At 41.9% G+C, this 21501-nt stretch overlaps 2 protein-coding genes across 2 annotated transcripts; one reads left to right on the forward strand and one right to left on the reverse strand.

Annotated features, from left to right (window-relative positions):
- The first annotated feature begins 9744 nt into the window (after positions 1-9744).
- Positions 9745-14575, forward strand: LOC124661786 (protein SUPPRESSOR OF K(+) TRANSPORT GROWTH DEFECT 1). The gene is made up of 8 exons (XM_047199672.1): positions 9745-10317; positions 11109-11214; positions 12524-12722; positions 13358-13426; positions 13529-13603; positions 13700-13798; positions 13888-14043; positions 14134-14575. Exons 1-8 carry the CDS (start codon positions 9837-9839, stop codon positions 14257-14259), a joined length of 1311 nt encoding a protein of 436 aa, XP_047055628.1. The 5' UTR covers positions 9745-9836; the 3' UTR covers positions 14260-14575.
- A 1295-nt stretch (positions 14576-15870) lies between these two features.
- On the reverse strand, positions 15871-18858 carry LOC124661785 (probable ubiquitin conjugation factor E4). Its single transcript, XM_047199671.1, has one exon. It carries the CDS (start codon positions 18856-18858, stop codon positions 15871-15873), a length of 2988 nt encoding a protein of 995 aa, XP_047055627.1.
- Between the last annotated feature and the right edge of the window lie 2643 nt (positions 18859-21501).

Here is a 21501-nt window from a genome sequence, read left to right on the forward strand (position 1 = left end):
CCTCCGGATCGATGTGTGAGTAGTTCACCCCTGGACTATGGGTCCATAGCGGTAGCTAGATGGTTGTCTTCTCCTCATTGTGCTATCATGTTAGATCTTGTGAGCTGCCTATCATGATCAAGATCATCTATTTGTAATGCTACATGTTGTGTTTGTTGGGATCCGATGAATATTGAATACTATGTCAAGTTGATTATCAATCTATCATATATGTTATTTATGTTCTTGCATGCTCTCCGTTGCTAGTAGAGGCTCTAGCCAAGTTGATACTTGTAACTCCAAGAGGGAGTATTTATGCTCGATAGTGGGTTCATGCCTCCATTGAATGCGGGACAGGTGACGAAAAGTTCTAAGGTTGTGGATGTCTTGTTGCTACTAGGGATAAAACATCAATGCTTTGTCTAAGGATATTTGTGTTGATTACATTACGCACCATACTTAATGCAATTGTCTGTTGTTTGCAACTTAATACTGGAAGGGGTTCGGATGATAACTTCGAAGGTGGACTTTTTAGGCATAGATGCATGCTTGGATAGCGGTCTATGTACTTTGTCGTAATGCCCCGATTAAATCTCATAGTACTCATCATGATATATGTATGTGCATTGTTATGCCTTCTTTATTTGTCAATTGCCCAACTGTAATTTGTTCACCCAACATGCTATTTCTTATCGGAGAGATACCACTAGTGAACTGTGGACCCCGGTCCATTCTTTACATCTGAAATACAATCTACTGCAATTGTGCTTTACTGTTCTTTGCAAACACACATCATCTTCCACACTATACATCTAATCCTTAGTTTACAGCAAGCCGGTGAGATTGACAACCTCACTGTTACGTTGGGGCAAAGTACTTTGATTGTGTTGTGCAGGTTCCACGTTGGCGTCGGAATCCCTGGTGTTGCGCCGCACTACACTCCGCCACCAACAACCTTCACGTGTTCCTTGACTCCTACTGGTTCGATAACCTTGGTTTCTTACTGAGGGAAAACTTGCTGCTGTGCGCATCACACCTTCCTCTTGGGGTTCCCAACGGACGTGTGTCTTACACGCCATCAATGAACCACATAGCTACCGGTAGAGCCCTCAGCCTCGGGGGAGAACTACTCCCTCCTCATCATGGGAGACAGCGATGGCGATGAAGATGGCGGTGGTGTCGATGGAGATGACTCCGGGGGCAATTCCCCGTCCCGGCGGCGTGCCAGAACAGAGACTTCTGTCCCCCGAAACGGAGTTTCGCGATGGCGGCGGCGTCCCTGGAGTTTTTATGGAGTTTCGTCAATTGGTCTCGGGTTTTTAGGTCACGACGGATTTTATAGGCGAAGAGGCGGCGCAAGGAGGTGCCTGGGGGGCCCACCCCATAGGGCGGCGCGCCCCCCTCCAGGCCGCGCCAGCCTATGGTCTGGTCCGTCTCGGTGAAATATGATGTTTGGCCTTTGTTTCGTCGAATTCCGAGAATATTGCCCGAACAGCCTTTCTGGAACCAAAAACAGCAGAAAACAGGAACTGGCACTTCGGCATCTTGTTAATAGGTTAGTTCCGGAAAATGCATAAAAACATTATAAAGTGTGAGCAAAACATGGGGAGTGGTGTTTTGGAACATGGGAGCATATGCTCTCTTTATTTTGAAATGCATCTTATACATATTTTGAATTTCAAAAAAATTGAAACCAAAAATTCGCATGTAAATCTTCTTGTGCTACACGCTTACAAAGTTGTTTCATAAAAAATCGACTTATCATGTGACGTGTGTAAAAAAGACAAAACTCAGCGCTAAAAATAATGCTTTTCACAAGATAAGTTTTCTCTTTTTTATATAGACCACAAAAAATATTGGTTTTTCGTAAAACTTGACGAACGAACATATATTATGAAGATGTACATGTAAAAAAATTTGTTAAAATTTTTCGACATTTCGAAATATGATTTTTTGGTAGAGGGTGCATACGCACCCGGGAGCCGAATTGAATTTCCGCAAAACATGTAGGTATTGTCATAAAACTAACATGGAACATCAAAAATTATAGATACGTTGGAGACGTATCATGTCTCAGCGTGCTTCACCTCAGTTACTTATATCCTTTGCCGCACTTTATTACTTGTATCTTCTATTGTGTATTGCTTGCTTGCATCTTGTCATATAGGTAAATTCACATAGTTGCACATCTAGAGAATTTACTTTTGTGTCAAGCCTAAATTGGAAAAAGAATTAAAATTTGATAAAACACCTATTCACCCCTCCCTCTAGGTTCCACATGATCCTTTCAATTGGTATCAGAGCCTCGACTCTTACTTTGGGCTTTACCGCCTAAGAGAATATGGCAGATGGGAAGGTTAGTTCGAAGCCGACATCTATGGAGGACATCAAGGAATTGAAATCGTCCATTTCCTCGATGAACACCTTCATAGGTGATTTAAGGGAGATGATGATGAACTTCATTCAAGTGAACAAACCTCCTATCCCTCCTACCACCACTATCGAGGTTGCCACTCCCATTGTGCACAACACTTCTCGTGGTTCTCCTTCGGAAAACCGATACCACGGAAGTAGAGGGAGGTGGTAGTGGGACCCTTCCCAAGATAGATCCTAATGCTACAGGAGTGTACTCGGAGGTTGCTCCTTCGCGCGTGTACTCTCCGGATCCACCCATTCCCCACCCTCGCATCAATCAACAAGGAAATCCCCCTAAGCTTACACCTAATGCCTTTTATTTGTTGCAAACCAAGATAAAGTCTTGTCTAAATTCTTTCTCTATTGAACTTTGGAGGATTGTTATGGAAGGATACATGGCTAACAATCCAAACAATTTGACTCGTAGGGAAGTGGTTGATTGCCAACTCAATCCCACCGCCTTATACATGATGCAACAAGCCATCAGTGAGGATGATAGACCTTACATCGACACCCCTCCAAGTAGACGTAGGCATTCGTGGCACCACACGTCCACACCCCTCCAACGTAGACGTACTTCCCTTTACAGGGAAGGAACTACGGGAATCATACCCTCGTGTCTCAGCGTGCTTCATGTCGATTACTTCTATCCTTTACCACACTTTGCTACTTGTATCTTGTATTGTGTATTTCTTGCTTATATCTTGCATCTTGTCATATAGGTAAATTCACATAGTTTCTCATCTAGAAAATTTACCTTTGTGTAAAGCCTAAATTGAAAAAAGAATTACAGTTTGATAAAACACTCATTCACCCCCTCTAGGTGCCATACGATCCTTTCAATTATATGTGTAACGTAGATAAATGTACTACTATTATAATACCTAATTTTTTTTGAAACTTTAACAGTAGGAAAGGCCCCTACTGCTTTTATATTATCGTAAAGGTAATTTTTACATCATAAAAGGTACAACTTTGAGGGAATTTCCCTCTGGATCTAAACTATGAGTGTGGAGACTACTTTCTAAAGATTATTATCCAACTCAAGAATAAAAGAGTGTAACTCTTCTTTGGATCTATGAATGAGCAGGGGGGAAATTTCTTCGAATCTTCTCTTCGAGGATTCTACTGTTGGAGCTATATTTTTAAGATCATGTCATTCCTTTCTTTCCATATGCATCAAGATCCAACAGTGAAGATTTCCATGAACATCATCTTTTTCCATTGTGCCTTCCCCTTTTCTACAATCTGCAGTCTTGTACCATTCTGTTGCCAGTGGAGGTTCAGTGTATCCCAACAAGAAGTACTGAACTCACAATGAAAGAGCATATGTTCAATTGTTTCTTCCAAACATTTAGCACACAACAAACACTCATAAGAGGAGTTGATTTGATAGTTTCTTCGTCTTAGCATTTTTCTTGTGTTCAATCTATCAGACAATACCATCCAGGCAAAGAACTTTAGCTTGGGAGTACATTTGGACTTCTAGATCCACTTAAAAGTGCAGTGGGGAGTGACCTCTCTGAAACAGAATTTATGGTATAGTCTTGATGAGTATGTATCAGATCCCCATGCATATGTCCAGGTATCATGAGTATTCACTGTGAGTTGCATAGAAACAGTTTGTGCATGTAGCAGTCTAAGCTCAGCCATAGCTTTAGGTGATAAGGGGAGGAAGAAGTTATCAGAGAGGCTGGAAGTAGTCAAAACCACTTGAACTGAAGCATCCTCCTTGGTGACATAATAGAAAGCTCTTGGGAATTTTTCAGCATTAATTTGGGACAACCATAAATCTTTCTAGAATAGTGTAGAAGTGCCATCTCCAATTTTGGATGAAGCAATCCCTCGAAAAATGGGTGTTAATTTGAAAACATCCTTCCACCAAAAGGAACGACAAGGGAGTATGGCATGGGGGATGTGCCCTCTGTAATAAGTATTCCAAATCAGATGTACCCAGGGAGTATCCACCTTGTTATAGAAATTATGCAGGTATTTCAAAAGCAATCCTTGGTTCTGAATTTTAAGATTTAACACCCTAAGTCCTCCTTTATTTTTTGGTCTGCAAACCATATCCCAAGCTGCCAGAGAATTGTATTTTTCTCCATCCTCTATCTTTTTGTTCTATAAACAATGTCTTTTTTTTTCAACAGTCTCCAAAATCTTAGGATTAATTTTGAGAGAGCACATAGTGGAAGTTGCTATAGATGTAGTGAGAGAATTCACCACATTAACTCTTCCACTATAAGACATCATGAGAAAAGATGCAAAAACTCTTCTCTCTAGTTTATCTATCAAGGGCATCATCTCGTGTACAGAAGGATTTGTTGTTCCCAATGGCAAACCCAAATAAGTAAATGGCATAGCAACAATATTAAAGTCCAACAATGCAGCCATAATCTGAGCATTACTTTCTGAATACTAGTGAGGACTTATGGAAATTGATTTTCAGCCCAGTGAACAAGGCATATTTATTTAGATGTCCTTCATTACGGAAATTTGGGCAGGGCAGGCTTGCATAATAATAATAAGTGTATCATCTGCATCTTTGGATCACTTGAAAATCCTTGATGAAATCAGATTGAAATGGATGTCTTAATGATCCCTGAAGAAATGCTTTATTGATGGCAGATTGTAGCATATCAGCGGCTAGTACAAAGATAAGAGGAGATAAAGGGTCCTCCTGTCTTACTCCCCTCTTACAGTGAAATTGTCTGCCAGACACTCCATTTAGTAAAACTACAGACTTTCCAGAAGAGAATATCATATGTATCCATTAGAGCCATTTGTCATCAAAACCCATATGCTTCATTATTTTCAACATAACAGAATAATCAATAGTGTCAAAAGCTTTTGCAAAATCCAGTTTTAAAAGAATTATTTCCTGCTGAGACTTTTGACATTGATACATAAACTCATATGCCCCAGGCAAGGCAATCTTGTATATTCCTTCCCCTGAGAAATCCATATTGATTTTTGTGGACAATTTATAAGACTACCTTCTGTAATCTATTAGCCAAAAGCGTAGTTATAATCTTGAGTACACAATTGAGAAGTGTGATTTTGATTGGTATCAGAGTGATATGACCCATATTAATACTTTCCAAATTCAATTTTCCTTCATAAAACTCAAAACAAAGTTGATAGATATCTTCCTTGATTATTTGCCAGCAAGCTTTAAGAAATTGTCCATTAAATCCAGGCCCAGGTGCTCTTTCTGTAGGCTTGTGTTTTATGACATTATCAATTTCCTCCTTAGTGGAAGGGCAAGCTAAATCTTGTAGACCAGGTGTTGGCTCAATCAAATCTTCTAGATCAAATTGCATAGCAGGAGTAGAGCAAGTTCCAAGCCTCTGCTTATAAGTCTCATATATTAACTTCTCTTTATCTGAATGTTCAGTCACAAAATTTCCATCCGTATTCTGTAGAGATGCTATTGAATTTCTTCTGTGGCGCTCAATGGCAATTGAGTGAAAGAATTTTGTATTCTCATCTCCAAATTCCGTCCATCTAATGGTACATCTCTTCTTCCAATATGCATTCTGGTAATCCAACAATCTAGCCAGGTGTTGCTTGAGTATTTTCCTGAAATTTGTTTCAGCAAGTGACAGAGGCTTACAATCATCAATACTATGTAACTCAAGCAAAGCATTGTTGGTATTTTGAATACATATGTTAACTTGGAAATTGACTTGCTCCAATATCTAAGATCATATCTCAACCTCTTAAATTTAGCATTTAAATTAGCAGCACTATTATTTTTGTGAGTTGGTTTGGACCAACTTTCTTCCACTTTTTGTTGAAAACCAGGATGAGCAACCCAATATGATTCAAATCAGAAAACTTTACTGGCAGGAATAGAGGTCTTGATAGTAATGACACAAGGTACATGATCAGAGGTTGGTTTTCCTTGTGTGTTGACAATTGTAGAAGGAAAGAAAGTTGTCCAATGCAAAGAAGTAAAAAATCAATCCAATTCCTCCAACAATTTATCTTCTTGCATATTACTCCAAGTAAATTTCCTTCCCTTAATGGGTAATTCAGTCAAATTTTGCTCTCGAATAATATCATTAAAGACAAGCATATCATTGACATTTCCACCAGGCTTATTCCTATTATTTGGAGATCTTATAAAATTAAAGTCCCCTAGTACAAGCCAGTCTTCATGAGCAGGAATATTGAGATTATATAGCAAGTGCACAAAATCTTGTCTTTTATCACCATGGCATGGGCCATACAGATTAACCAAGGTCCATGATTGTGAGGACCGTGTGGATGTGAAATGCACAGATATGGCAAAGGACTCACAGTGCATAACCATTCCAGAGAAAAGAGAACTGTCCCATATTATTAATAGTCCCCCAGATGCCCCACTAGATGGAATAAAAGCATAATCATCAAATTTCTTAGGGAAACAGGACTTAATAAAAGATATATCAAAGTCACTCTTCTTAGTTTCTTGCAAGCATATAACAGAACAACCACTGGTGATAATAGCATTCATAAGAGCAAGCTGCTTAGTTTTTGCATTAAGTCCCCTAATATTCTAGCACAAAACAACCCAGTGCTTTAAGATATTCATTACTTATTACAGGATAAAACAAAGACAAAATTAAATATTGTCTTCATCTGAGACTTCCTCCTGTAGAGAAGAGAGCAGCTTCTGAGGAGATAATTCCTCTACAGGGACCCCACACAAGTTGACACAATTGGCTTGCATCACATGGATAGGAGTGCCAGGAAGTGAAGAGGTGTGAGCAACAATTTCCTTCCCCTTGTTCAGCTTCTTCTCTTTAACTGCAGGGATTTTCCTAGGCTTGACCTTGGACTTGACTGGTTTTGCATCAGGATTATTATGTTGCTTGAAACCATTATACTTATTGGATCTAGTGCTTCTCCTCACCTGAGATGTGCATTCTGGTAAGATTGCTTGCTTCCTCTTCTGCCCAACATCAACATGTTTAATAAGATCAAGATCAGTTTCCTCCAGATTGATCAGAGAAGGTGTAGCATAATCTCCAGTTTTCGTAGCAACCAATCTGTTCTGATATAGTAAATAAAATTCACCAACCATTTCATGCAGCACAGAGGTGGGCATTTCAACAGTAAAGGAAAGAAATCTGCAGTTATCTTGCCTGATAGAGGGTGCAGTACATTCAGTTAGTGCAGTCTTAGCAAGAATAATCCTAGCCCATAATTCGGAGTGAAGCTCTACAAAGTTCCCTTCATGGATGATCACATAATTAATCTGGATAGGTGGTTGCACATCAGTCATCATGTTATCTCCCACAGATGAGCTAGATGAGCTAGCAGCAGAGAAACTATCATTCCATGCCTGCATTGGATTGTCAGCAAGATTGTGTGGTGGCAACAGTCCATCAATATATAAAGCTCCATGCTCTACCAACTGTGGTTAAAAAGAGGTGGATCTTGCTCCAGCTGTGGTTGGTTATTGTTGACATGATCTACTTGCTCATGAACACTTAATACCTAATATTTTGTACCTTCTATTATAAAACGAACACTTGACTAAAAACCACCCTGACCACCAGTGTGCCCGTTTTTTGAACAAATTGAAAAAAAAAATTGGGGTCTCAAAAAATCTGAAAATAAATGTGGGCATACATATATACATTTAAAGGTACGTCGGAGATTTGGGAAAAAGTATGTTGTAGTATGAGCTATACAAAAACGATAAATTTTGCCTCATTTTTGTGGTGACACCACCATCTAGGACATATGTTTTTCTTACCATGCATAATGGGAAATGCATTTATGACATATAATTTTACATGAGTCGATCTAGAGATTCACGGGTTGACGCCAGAACATAAATAAATCATTAGGGTCATGTGAGAATTGAGTTGCCCCTATGTTTTATAAGTATTATGTTCAAGCTCTAAAATAAACACAACGACCATATATGATGATGATGATGATGATAACATAGTCAAAAAATGATGATGATGATGATGATAATAATAATATATGGATATGGATATAAATGTTACCAAATAGAAACGTAATGGATATGGATATAAATAAGGATATGGATATAAATGTTACCAAATAGAAAGTACAAAACAAACCTTGGGCGAGTTAGATAGTGCCCTTCTCAGTTTATTCTCCACAATTTTCAAATAAAATATGGACATGGATATAAATATTATGAAATAGAAAGGTTGTGGATTGATTCAAATGCAAATATGTTTTTTAACAATTTATAAAACATGCTACCTCTAGTCCATATTTTTTGATAATTTAGATGTATATCTTGATACATTTTATGCATAGATACATCAAAATTTGGAATCAGCATTAGAAACGGAGGGAATAAACTATTACAACTTCATATAAATGTTAGGTAAAGGAATACAATTTAGTACCTACCCGCCGCATGATAATAAACTTATGATGATAATAGTGTTGTCCTACAAGAAGGTGGTTATATGTGCAACGTAGATAAATATACTACTATTATAATGCCTTCCATTTTGTAGCTTCTATTATAAAACGAACACTTGACTAAAACCACCCTGACCACCAGTGTGCCCGTTTTTTGAACAAATTGAAAAAAATAATTTGGGTTCTCAAAAAATCTGAAAATAAATATGGTCATACATATATACATTTAAAGGTGCGTCAGAACTTTGGAAAAAAGTATGTTGTATTTTGAGCGATACAAAAAAGATAAATTTGTGACACTATCACAATTTTTTTTAGTGTAGGTAACCTCTACCAGAAACTTCACGCGAGTATTCAGGACATGGTTTTGTTCATGAATTTTTTGTGATTTTTTGAAACTTTGAAATGCCAACTTAAATTTTTTCAACCTAGCACGAGTTTGCCCTGGTGCTCCAAATCTGTGCCCACACTTGACCACCTATTTATTCTTTATCCATGCTATGGGAATAGAATGACTAAATTTGCTAACATGAACAATATAGAAATACGAATATGCCAAAATTTACATTAAAAATGTACGAGAATATATACATATCTATATCCACATCCATATTTGCTTCAAAATCCAACATCATAGTCGAACTAAGACAAATGCAGATGCATTTTTCATCTTACACATAATATCACCAACAAGTACAACTTTCCCATTAGGAAGGACCCATCTTAAAAACAAAAAGCCCAACCAGGGACCTATATGCAAATAGAGTAACAGAATCCTTTTCTCCTCCCAATTAAAAAAGGAAAAAAATCGGAAAAGGAAACACGCTTGCTTCTCGCTGGTCTCCGTTTCCTTTTCCCCACCTCGTCTCCCTTCCCCTCTCCTCCTCCTCATCTTCCTCGTCAAACCCCAGCCCCAAGCAACCGCCGCCGCCGCCCACCTTCCCGAATTCGCCGCCGCCAGCCCCGCCCGCGCCGCCCCGGCCGATCCCCCGCGCCGATCCGGCGGAACCCGCCGCAAAGGCGGCGCCTTTTTCGCCCCGATGTACAGCAACTTCAAGGAGCAGGCGATCGAGTACGTGAAGCAGGCGGTGCAGGAGGACAATGCCGGGAACTACGTCAAGGCCTTCCCGCTCTACATGAACGCGCTCGAGTACTTCAAGACCCACCTCAAGTACGAGAAGAACCCCAAGATCAAGGAGGCCATCACCGCCAAGTTCACCGAGTACCTGCGCCGCGCCGAGGAGATCCGGGCCGTCCTCGACGAGGGCGGCGCCGGGCCCGGCGCCCCTAACGGCGGGGGCGACGCGGCCGTCGTCGCCAGGCCCAAGACCAAGGGCAAGGACGGGGGTGGGGAAGGAGGGGAGGACTCGGAGCAGTCCAAGCTCAGGGCGGGGCTCAACTCCGCCATCGTCACCGAGAAACCCAACATCAAGTGGAACGACGTCGCCGGACTCGAGAGCGCCAAGCAGGCCCTGCAGGAGGCCGTCATATTGCCCGTCAAGTTCCCACAGTTCTTCACAGGTAGTATTTTTTTCTTGCCAAAGATGAGGCAACTGCAATTGTCATCTCTATGGATCTTGATCTTGGTTGAATCTATCTGATAGGGTCAGAATGAATCATTTGGTTCTGGAGCGCAGGTCCAAAACATGCTGCACATACAGGTTCCTGTTTGTAGATGAGCATCCATGAGCTCTTGTACTAGGTTGCCCATGAGATAGGGTCAGGATTAAATACTACTATGTGACTCTAGGTTGCCCATCAACACACCATGCTCGCTTATACCAGATTGTGGATGAGTGATTTTCTAAAACATGCTACACATACTGATTTTGTCTATGGATGGGCATAGTCTTGAACTCACCATGAGCACGGATACCAGATTATCGATGAGTGATGGTAACCTAATTGGTTGGCGCAACGTAGCGATGCTGACAAGTTACATATAGGATATTTTTGACTCTTCTATCCCAGCAAAAAGAATCTTTCTGAACTTATAATTTACCTTGCTCTGTACCAGATAATAGTATGGAGTAGAACTAAATTCCTTCTCGTAATAACTGTGTTTATGAGTCTGGACTACTTTGTATGGGTCTTTGATTGTTTGATATGGATAGTTAGCTTCACACCGTAACTGTTTCTTTGCCTTGTGCACCAGCTTCCTACCTTTATGGGGTCTTTGATTTCCCAAGTAGCTTACTAATTAGTTTTCCAAATCCCAAGCACTATCACAACTGGTGTCTGTTCTAGGATTTTGTGTACTAAATATCATGGTAAGTGCTTGTATGTAACTAACAGAGGGTGTTTTTTGTTAGGCAAGCGGAGGCCATGGAGGGCTTTTCTTCTGTATGGTCCACCAGGAACAGGAAAATCTTATCTGGCTAAAGCTGTAGCAACTGAGGCTGACTCGACGTTCTTCAGGTAGCTATAATTTTATTTCATCTGTGGTATCTTTTATGGAGTATCTTTTATTTCATATGTGGTATCTTTTATTATTGCTGATTTCATCCTTAAATCATCATTGGTCTGATTTTTTTAAATCTTTGTATTATCTTTCCATGTGTTGATAATTGACTTTGTCGTAATTTATGCAAACCTCACAAAATGGAAACTGTTTTTATGTGCCAACAAGGACATGCAGCCCTGTAATTCATATTTTGTAGTAGTTTATCATGTGCACTAATTAGTGTTTTTAATATTTCATTACCATTATAAATTTCTCATGGTTTATTTGAGCGTGGTTGGTAAATTTGGCAAGAGTGCATGCGTATTGCTTAGCGGACATGTCTGGATAATAAGTTAAGAGTTATTAACTAGACGCACTAGTGGTACATCAAATTTATCCTGTTATTGCACGTAGTAACATCATAATAAAAGATTAAAGGCAGATGCCCTCTTCATAAAAAATGCATTTCATCGAGTCAAGACAGTTTTTGCTAAAGAAGTATTTTGCCCAAATGGTATAGTTCTCAATTTCAAGGTGATTCCTAAGATAGCAGCTCTATCATAGTTACTCCTGGTTTGTGTGTCCCTTGTGACTTGTCATGGTAGATGATAGAGTATGATACATTTAGAACTCTTGATGCCTACATGGAATTATTTCAAGAAATGATGCAGTAGCCATGCTATTAGCATATTGTCGTTAAAAGAATTGTTATGCTTCCATTTGTTATGCATCGTCAAAGTAAAATTCATCATAATATGACATACAGTCCTGTATTAGTTGATGTCTCAAATTATCCATGCATTGAAAATATACTTTTGCCATCACTTGGATAGTAAAACAACTGATTTGAGTTATAACTTCTTAAAAATTACCAGATGAGTTGTGTTAAGCCAGACACCCAAACCAATTTGAATATTTTCCTACTCCAAAATCCTTCTAAAGATTGGCTTCAAAGTTCCAAACGATTGGCTTAACTGCACAGCCATTGCTAGGTTAAAACCAAGTAATAACTAATATATATCTAGCCACACCATAAAACATTTAGCGACATGTGGATTGCCTACTGTACCATGCAATTTTTTGTTGGCTTCTCATGCAACAGCACATTGTAGGTTTTACTACATGTAAATATGTCTGAAAAAACCTGCATTTTCCCTTTTCTGGACTTGGTATCTCCATGTATGGTGCAAATGTTCATTTCCTATTAGTTTCCATTTCTCTTAACGGATGATAATGCAATATGCTTCAGGTTATTTCATATTAATGCATTCAATTTACCTGCAGTATATCTTCATCAGACCTTGTTTCAAAATGGATGGGAGAGAGCGAGAAGCTAGTTGCTAATCTTTTTCAAATGGCGCGTGAAAACGCTCCTTCCATTATCTTCATTGATGAAATTGATTCTTTATGTGGTACACGTGGAGAAGGCAATGAAAGCGAAGCCTCTCGTAGAATCAAAACTGAACTTCTTGTACAGATGCAGGTGAGTTCTTGCAGCGTATAATGTTGTGAACTGTTTCTGAGTATGCGTGTTCTGCTGCATGCGTTTTGCTGTAGAATCTGGCGACTAGAAATCCTTGGGTGTGTTAGTCGTGTGTTCTACTTAGGATGAAAATGATCCGAGTAGTAAACATGGAGAAGTTATGGCCAGACAACATTCTGTGTCCATATTATGAAATAGTATTGAAGCCTGGATTTTCTACTTTGCCATTACTGTGCATGTTAAGAAAAAAAATGAGAGGAAAAAAAGGCATATTTTCTTTGGATTTTGGTCACATTGGCCCCACAGTTTTCTGGGCTCACAGTTTTGACTAATACTGAACCGGTTATAGCTAATAACACTATATCTGGTGCCGACATGGTATTTACACCCAGTTTTGGCTAATACTGGACCTGCTGTTGCTAATACTCGATATCTGGTTCCATAAACAGTAGTACAGATTTCTCACACAGTTTTGGCTCACATTAGCCCCAAATATTCCTCTGCACACAGTTTTGGCTAATACTGGACCTGCTATATCATACGACTGGATATCTGGTGCCAAACACAGTAGTATAGATTACTTGCCCAAATAGTTTTCTCTAATACCTTTTCTTTGTTTTCCTGTAACTGTCCAGGGTGTTGGCCACAATGATGATAAAGTTCTTGTTCTTGCTGCTACGAATACACCATATGCTCTGGACCAGGTTTTTGAAAAATTGTCAATCACACTGTTGTCACTTCTATAGTTTACAAGACTCTTGGAGTTGCTCGAACAGTTTGGCACTTCACATATATTCCTACTACAGGCTGTGCGGCGACGGTTTGACAAGCGTATCTACATTCCGCTACCTGACGCGAAGGCAAGGCAGCATATGTTCAAGGTATTTAAGAAATCATTCGGGCAGCACAACATAAAAGTTCTATCCAGAAATGTTGTCTTGATCCTTTGCTTATGCTGGGAACTTGAATTCATTCAGGTCCATCTTGGGGATACGCCACACAGCTTATCAGAAAGTGATTTTGAGGTCTTGGGTCGTCGGACAGAGGGGTTTTCCGGTTCCGATGTTGCAGTTTGCGTAAGTAGTTATTTCAAAGCCCTCACACCATCACACATGTCTGTACATTGTGACATGTGTGTGTGATCCTTGCTAGTATTTGTTAACAGGTTAAGGATGTGTTGTTTGAACCCGTGCGCAAGACGCAGGACGCCATGTTCTTCTTCAAGACGGACGGTGGCATGTGGATGCCCTGTGGACCGAAGCAGCCAGGTGCCGTGCAGACCACGATGCAGGATCTTGCGTCCCAAGGCCTCGCCGCACAGGTAAGATAGGCTAGATAAGATGCCATTTCCTCCAAGTTAGTTGTTATGGAGGCCTCTGTTGAACCACCAAGTTGTATTGTCTGCTTGCAGATCCTCCCTCCCCCGATCTCAAAGACTGACTTTGAGAAGGTCCTTGCGAGGCAGAGACCGACAGTTGGGAAGAAAGACCTGGAGGTGCACGAGAAGTTCACCAAGGAGTTCGGCGAGGAGGGCTGATGTATACGCCGCCGCCGCGAATGCTCTGTCGAACCCGTGCACGGCTGCGCGGACAACGAACTGTATATTGTTTGATTCACACATCTGTATACTTTTGGTAGTAGCCCATATCGTGCTCAACTCACAGCGGCGGAGGCGGCCTTTATTATTATGCTGGGCTATCATCATCATTGTGCCTCTATTGTCCAACTCATTTCAGTTTTACACTTTGTCGTTGTTATGCTTGAATTTTTCTGCAGTTGTATCAAGGAAAATAATTGTTCTAAGGCTGATCATTGTGGTGCAGCTTGTATAGTTGTTTCTCTTTCGTTATTAATTTTTCTGTGTTTATTTCTGTAGTGTTAGGTAATGTTTGGTGTTTGCATGGCCACCTGCATTGAAACCTGAGTCACGGTACTTAGCTTGACATCTGAAGTCTACTCTGTTTTGTGAATTGGACACTACTCTCTGTAGGACAAGTTCTCTCCCAGCCACAAACACTATGGGCGACAATAATTGTGTACTCACCTGGCACGTAAAGCCACATTCATCGTATTTATATTTTTTGTATGTTACCTATACATGTGGGACGTTAACTGGAGCTTCCACTGGCTTCGTCAAGAAATAAATACAGAAGGTTTCTGGGAACCACATAAATATGCAGATTTATATGCTTCTAGGTTAATTTGAACACAAACAAATAGGGATGTGAATGGAGCGGAAATTTCATTATAGCTTGCTCTAGACCCACTCATATGCACTTTTGGCCAAACTCAGTATTATTCACAAAGAATATCTAATCCTACATCTACTCACTTTGGAAGCTGAATGAGAGACCGGTCTATAGTTACAGCTACTATTATTTTTAATTAAAATCCTCCTCGTCATCTCAGTTTCTCACGAGTAATTTTTTTAAGGCTTCAAACTCTTTTTTCTTTCATGAAACAATCTTGTATTTTTTTAAAGACAAACAACAAAAATAACATAAATATCAAATCACACACTTATGCCGTAATAATATTGTGGACCGGTGATTAAAGGAGATACAACTCGACCATGGCTTATGTTGTGCAACCAGCTTCAATCCAAAAGCCTTCAAGGCCGCAGGGGTTCTTTCTTTATTTATGGTGGCCCGAAGCCAATGGCTGGTTTACAAAATAAAGAAGGACATACATTGGAGAGACTAAATGCTCACTCAACCAATCTAAGGCACCTGGATGATGATTGATAGGCTCACCGTAGTAGGAACGATGATGCAGGGTATGTCATGGTTTGGAGGTTCGATTAAATGATAGGTTTTGAAGGGAAAATATGCAGAGGCATTGGGTGGTTTTTGTAGCATCGTTCATGGCGAGCATGCAATGGCATAAATATATTTGTTTGTCCTGTCCAGACCCTTTTCGGGCGGTTAATTAATTATGTTGTTTGCTAAACTTAGATTTGCGGAGATCAGTTTACAACATTTACAAAGAACTGAGACGGGGGGGCAGAAGTAGGGGAAAACCAAGATAATCAACTTGATGCCTGATGAATGATAAGAGCTAAGAGTAGGTCTACCAAACACACATGCCATGTCCTGAAGCTAAGAGTTGCTAATTAAACAACAAATTGTCTATCCCAGCTCCTCTCAGTTCATTCGACCATATCAGAACCGCCATCAGGCTCCTCCATCACGGAGTCGGCAGCCGGCCGTGCCCTGAACTGCTGACACCTGATAAACTCTTGGATGCGCAACTTAAGATCCGTGTCTGGTAACAACATGTCTTGTGTGAGATAGGACCTGTTGAATGGATCGGTACTGTCACTGAGCAAATGCCGGACAATAACTGGACGATCGATTGTAACCCGCGACGATGGTAGTACCACAGGATCTTCCATGAGAGTATACTGAATTGGATCAAGAAATTCATCTGGTATATCCCCAAGGATAGCTTCAGCATCCATGGCCTCAGAGGCAGCAGCTTTTGCCTTACCGGCGAGTTGGGTAAACTCCTGTATGATTTGTGGATCTGCCCCGATCTTCCACAAAATATTAGCTGCAGTAGCAAACAGCTGCTCACTGTATGATCGTCCATCTTTTGAGATTGCAGCAGGAAAGATAGCTTCCTTATCACCCCTTGCGATGTGGACATAGATGGTAACAATCTGTTTCAATAGCTGCTTCGGCTTGAACTCATACTTCTTAGGATCCTTTACGGTCAGTGATTTCCTCTGTGGACCAGCAAGTTGCAAGAGGAAGTAATTTAGCATGCTTGCCACCCTTTCCACCATTTCTGGAAGAAGTAAAGGCGCTGGAATTTGTTCTGACGTGAAGGCAAGCATCCCAACATCCTCATTTGCCAGCTTCATATCAAAACGAACAATATTCTCTGATTGATGAAATACACGCAAACGCTCCTCCCTTTCTTGAGCGGGTCTGCTATTCCACGCAACAGTGTTCACCATTTCAGCCTCTATTTCCTTGAGTTCAAGAATTTTGTTCAAGCTCTCATCAAGAAGATAGATGCTATCATTGATCAGGAAGTTCAAAAAATTCAAGTATACACCCTTCTCCTCTTGTTTTGCTATTTGTCTCCAAGCATTTCGATGACTGGGAACATCCCATAAATATTCCAGAAGCTCAGCAATATTGTGTCGGATATTAAATTTGTCAAAGAACTGTGTATGGGAGCCAGTAAATTCGATGTCCACGTAAAGCTTCAGAAGGTTTGGTACTAGATAATCAAGACATAGCTGGTGCCCCTCAAATAATGAGGCTGTGGATGTCAAGCTGCTTCTTTGCGGCATCCAGCAGTTCAAAACTTGAACCATCTTTGCTTTCAGATAAGGATTTTTAATGTAAGAAGAACTGGCCATGAACATGATGTTGAAACTGAGAAAGTCATCCAATGGGAATCCTTCCAAAGCTTTACTATCAACTCTGGAGGTTAGGACGAGTAAATCCATTGCATCGTCAAGAAAATGCTCCGGAATGCAAGAAAACTCCATAGGGCATTGTGATGGCAAAGGCATCTTAAATCCACCAACAAGATCTACTGACCACAATATCATTAGTCTGTAGAAAGACAGAGCACGCTGAAGAAACGCACCGTCCGTTAGTATCTGAGCTTCATAGCAGTACTTCTCTTGTGATAAAGCCGCGACCATCCTCTCCAAACGTTTTATATCTCGCTCAAGATGTGGCGATGAATGTTCTCTGAATGCTATGTTTGCTTCCAAATCATCTTCACATCTCGCGAGATCTTCAGAGAGGTGTTTGAAATCCGCTACAGCTTTCATCAACCCCATATTGAGTACCCTGGCCGTCATGAAGAAACATTCGCAAATGAACGAGAAATTCTCTTGAGCATGCGCATGGCTCCAGCTCTGTGTCCATGAAGACACTTGTTCCGAAGATGCGTTTATCGCGGTCAAATCTTCGAAATCGATTCTGTGGTTGCAGAAGAGGTACTTGACATCAATCTTGCCCTTCTTAGACTCCATTTGATCCAGAAAAGGCTCGCATAGACGGAGCATCACAGCGCTAAGATTGACAAACGTACCCGAGCTAGCGCATTTTAGAGGGTCCACATGCATGCCAGATCTCCCCACGTTTTTGTTGATCAGCTCCGCTAGAAACTCAAGAACCTTGCCTCGAGTATCCGGATTTTTAAGCAGCGCCAGAAGAACATCCCTGAGTCCATCCTGCAAGCAATTCGTGACGCTCTTGATAGCAGCGAAAGATGACACCAAGTCACCTGGGCGGCGCGACGATGCCTCGGAGAAGCATTGCTGCCCGACATCAGGCTGGCTTGCAAACTCACGGTCGGGGATCGCGCTCACGTGGAAGAAGGCTCCAAGCAAGCTGGAGAGCTCCATGGCTCTCCCTTCCCCGATGAGCATGATTTGATTCTTGGGAATCCACTTGGGATGGTGCACTAGAGCCTTGGCGCAGCTGGGGAATCCGACAAGCCGCCTGAGCACACGGAGCGGCCGCTGGAAGTCGCCGAGCGCTGACACCTTCTCCACTGTCTGCCTGAGACGCTCGTAGAGCTCGCCCATCGCCGGCTCGATGGCCTCGTCCCCGAGGAGCTCGTCGAGAAAACCCGGCGGCGGCGGGGCGCCGGGGGCCGGGGTAGGGTCGAGCGGGTCGGCGGCCTCGGCGAGTAGAAAGATGAGCAGCTCCGCGGCTGGGTGGGGCGCGTTGGGGGGCGACGGGAAGGTGTGTGGGTTGCCGGCCACGATGCGCGCGTAGGAGAGGACGAGTCCGCGGGTGTGGGCGATGGACGCCTTGAGGCGCGCCTGGAGGCCGGCGTCGCGGATGGTGGTGATCTTGCGCGCCTCGTCGGCAGCGCGGCGGAATGCGGCGGCGAGGAAGGCGAACGGTGGAGGCGAGTTTGCGGGCGGGTCCGGGATGGAGAGTCGGCCGATGAGGATGCGCTCGGCGTTGTCGTGCACCGCGAGGAGCGGGCGCGACTCGGAGAGGAGCTCGGCGGCGGTGAGCTCGAGGTAGGCGACGGCGGGGTTGGGCGAGGATGGTGGCGTGAGGGTGATGAGGAGGATCTTCCGGAGGATGATGTCCTCGACCTCGTCGGGAGAGCGCTGCGGCCGCGACGCCGCCGGCGTGAACGGGGACGTCATCGGAAGCGGCGTGCTGGCTGCGGACGGACTGCTTCGATCGACTTCTACCAGTCACCGAGGGAATCGATGGGGTCTGGAGCTGGAGGTTTAGCGATTTAAATAGCAATCACCGCTGCTTTCCAACACTACTAAATCACGCCCTGTTTCGGAATTCGGACTGCTCTCTTCACAAACCAAACCGCGTACGATCGGGACATACGAGTCGAGACATAGTTGATCTCCTCTCCAGTTCGTCTCCTAATCAAATCAAACTTGGCCGACTGTCCCGGCCAGCTTCATCTTGCATCCGTGATCGAGCCGGACAGGCCAAAGCTCGCTCCAGAGCAATCCATGGATGAAGAGTACTTCGGCTTGGGCGCCAGCAATGCTTCAACGGCGGCGCGCGCTTCTGTTCACGCAGGCGATCCACAACGGCGGCGCTATACGCGGAGCGTGCATATGGGCGTCCATCGGGACAGGCGACCATGTAGCCGCCGCCGATGACGCGAGCCGAGCTCGACCCCACCAGCATCCCCAGGACCTAAAATTTCAAGTGGGATGAGATTTTCCATTAATCCCGCGTCCCACTCCCATCCCATCCCTATAATCCGCGCACGATTCTTTCTGGTCCCGCGCGAGCGATAGCCGCAGTGTCGGCATGCATGCATGCATCAGCGGTAGCTAGCCGTGGTTTTCGATCTCCCCTATGCAACACATGCGACAGATTTGGGTCTCACGGAACGTGCATGTGAGCTTTTCTAGGTCCCGTTTATTCTATTAATTCTTTTTTTTTTCAAAGATAGGTCATGGAGAGACATATCGGGTTCATAGAAGAAAAGGCTCGCAAGGCCAGCGTTACAACACACTCTAGGCGGGCGGCCCTAGCTGGCGTTCGCGCGCCAGTATTAAATCGAGCGATCGGTTTCGGACAACCCAATTTGGGAATAAAACCGCGTTTCCCTTTCGTGGTAATTGTGGACCACACAGGTTACGTGCCTTAATTGATTTGCCTTCTTCCGCAATTCCCTTTCCGCTCGTGACACAAGTTGGGTTGTCGTACGTTATTTTGCTTGCTGCACGTGGGCAATTCCCTTTACATGTTCACGTAGTAATATATTAACTATTCCCTTATTCTCTTTTTGGGCTAGTGAAATTTTAGGGTTAAAAAAAGGGAGGGGAGCAGCATAATCCACTTGCAAATGAAATGAATTACGACTTGCAACATGACAATTCCCTTCTTCCGCAATTCCCTTCTTGGTAACATAATAATGTAGGTGTTGGTTAAGCTTCCATATACATGTTGATAAAGACTCGAATGGGAGTGTTGGTAACATATGGACTAAGGTGTTGATGAAGAGTTCATGGGAGGGTTGATAAGTAGGTGCCCGTTTCCTTGTTACCTTAAAAAACAAAAAGGACGAAATTTCATATAGAAAAATAATGAAAATGTGTAGGTAACACATGCACTTATGTGTTGATGAATAGTGAATATGAGGGTTGATAATTATTGTTTCCCATGTTCCCTTAAAAAATAAAAAAGAACCACCTTTGTCTACACACAAAAAGAGAAATAAAAAAGGAGGTAACAAAAGAATATATGGGTTGATAAAACATTGTGTCATTTGTTGATGAAGAGTGAATGGGAGGGTTGATAAGTAGGTTCCCTTGTTCCCTTAAAAAAACAAAAAGGACCAAAATTTCATATAAAAAAAAGAAGTAAAAAATGTGTTGGTAACTCATGGACTTATGTGTTGATGAAGTGTGAATGTGTGGGTTGATAATTATTGTTTCCCTTGTTCCCTTAAAAAATAAAAAGAACCACCTTTGTCTACACACAAAAAGAGAAATACAAAAAGGAGGTAACAAAAAGAATATATGGGTTGGTAAAACATTGTGTCATTTGTTGATGAAGAGTGAATGAGAGGGTTGATAACTAGGTTCCCTTGTTCCCTTAAAAAAACAAAAAGGACCAAAAATTTCATATAGAAAAAGAAGTAAAAAAATGTGTTGGTAACTCATGGACTTATGTGTTGATGAATAGTGAATGTGTGGGTTGATAATTATTGTTTCCCTTGTTCCCTTAAAAAACAAAAAGGACCACCTTCCTCTACACACAAAAAGAGAAATAAAAGAAGGAGGTAACAAAAGAATATATGGGTTGGTAAAAACATTGAGTCACCTATTGATGAAAAGAGTGAATGGGAGGGTTGATAAGTAGGTTCCCTTGTTCCCTTAAAAAAAAAGGACCACCTTCCTCTTCACACAAAAAGAGAAATAAAGGAAGTAGGTAACAAAAGAATAGATGGGTTGGTAAAACATTGAGTCACATATTGATGAAGATTGAATGGGAGGGTTCATAAGTATGTTCCCTTGTTCCCTTAAAAAACAAAAAGAACCACCTTCCTCTACACGCAAAAAAAGAAATAAAAGGAAGGAGGTAACAAAAGAATAGATGGGTTGGTAAAACATTGAGTCACATGTTGATGAAGAGTGAATGGGAGGGTTGATAAGTAGGTTCCCTTGTTCCCTTAAAAAAAATGACCACCTTCCTCTACACACACAAAAAAAAGGAAGGAGGTAACAAAAGAATAGATGGGTTGGTAAAACATTGAGTCACATGTTGATGAAGAGTGAATGGGAGGGTTGATAAGTAGGTTCCATTGT

Source organism: Lolium rigidum, chromosome 6 (assembly GCF_022539505.1).
Source record: "Lolium rigidum isolate FL_2022 chromosome 6, APGP_CSIRO_Lrig_0.1, whole genome shotgun sequence".
Taxonomy (NCBI): Eukaryota; Viridiplantae; Streptophyta; class Magnoliopsida; order Poales; family Poaceae; genus Lolium; species Lolium rigidum.

Bases quoted from the DNA above. Each gene is read 5' to 3' on its own strand.
- LOC124661785 (XM_047199671.1), bottom strand. From the start codon at position 18,858: ATGACGTCCCCGTTCACGCCGGCGGCGTCGCGGCCGCAGCGCTCTCCC.
- LOC124661786 (XM_047199672.1), top strand. From the start codon at position 9,837: ATGTACAGCAACTTCAAGGAGCAGGCGATCGAGTACGTGAAGCAGGCG. The intron at 10,318-11,108 runs GTAGTATTTTTT...GTTTTTTGTTAG, and splicing joins GTTCCCACAGTTCTTCACAG to GCAAGCGGAGGCCATGGAGG. The intron at 12,723-13,357 runs GTGAGTTCTTGC...GTAACTGTCCAG, and splicing joins AACTTCTTGTACAGATGCAG to GGTGTTGGCCACAATGATGA.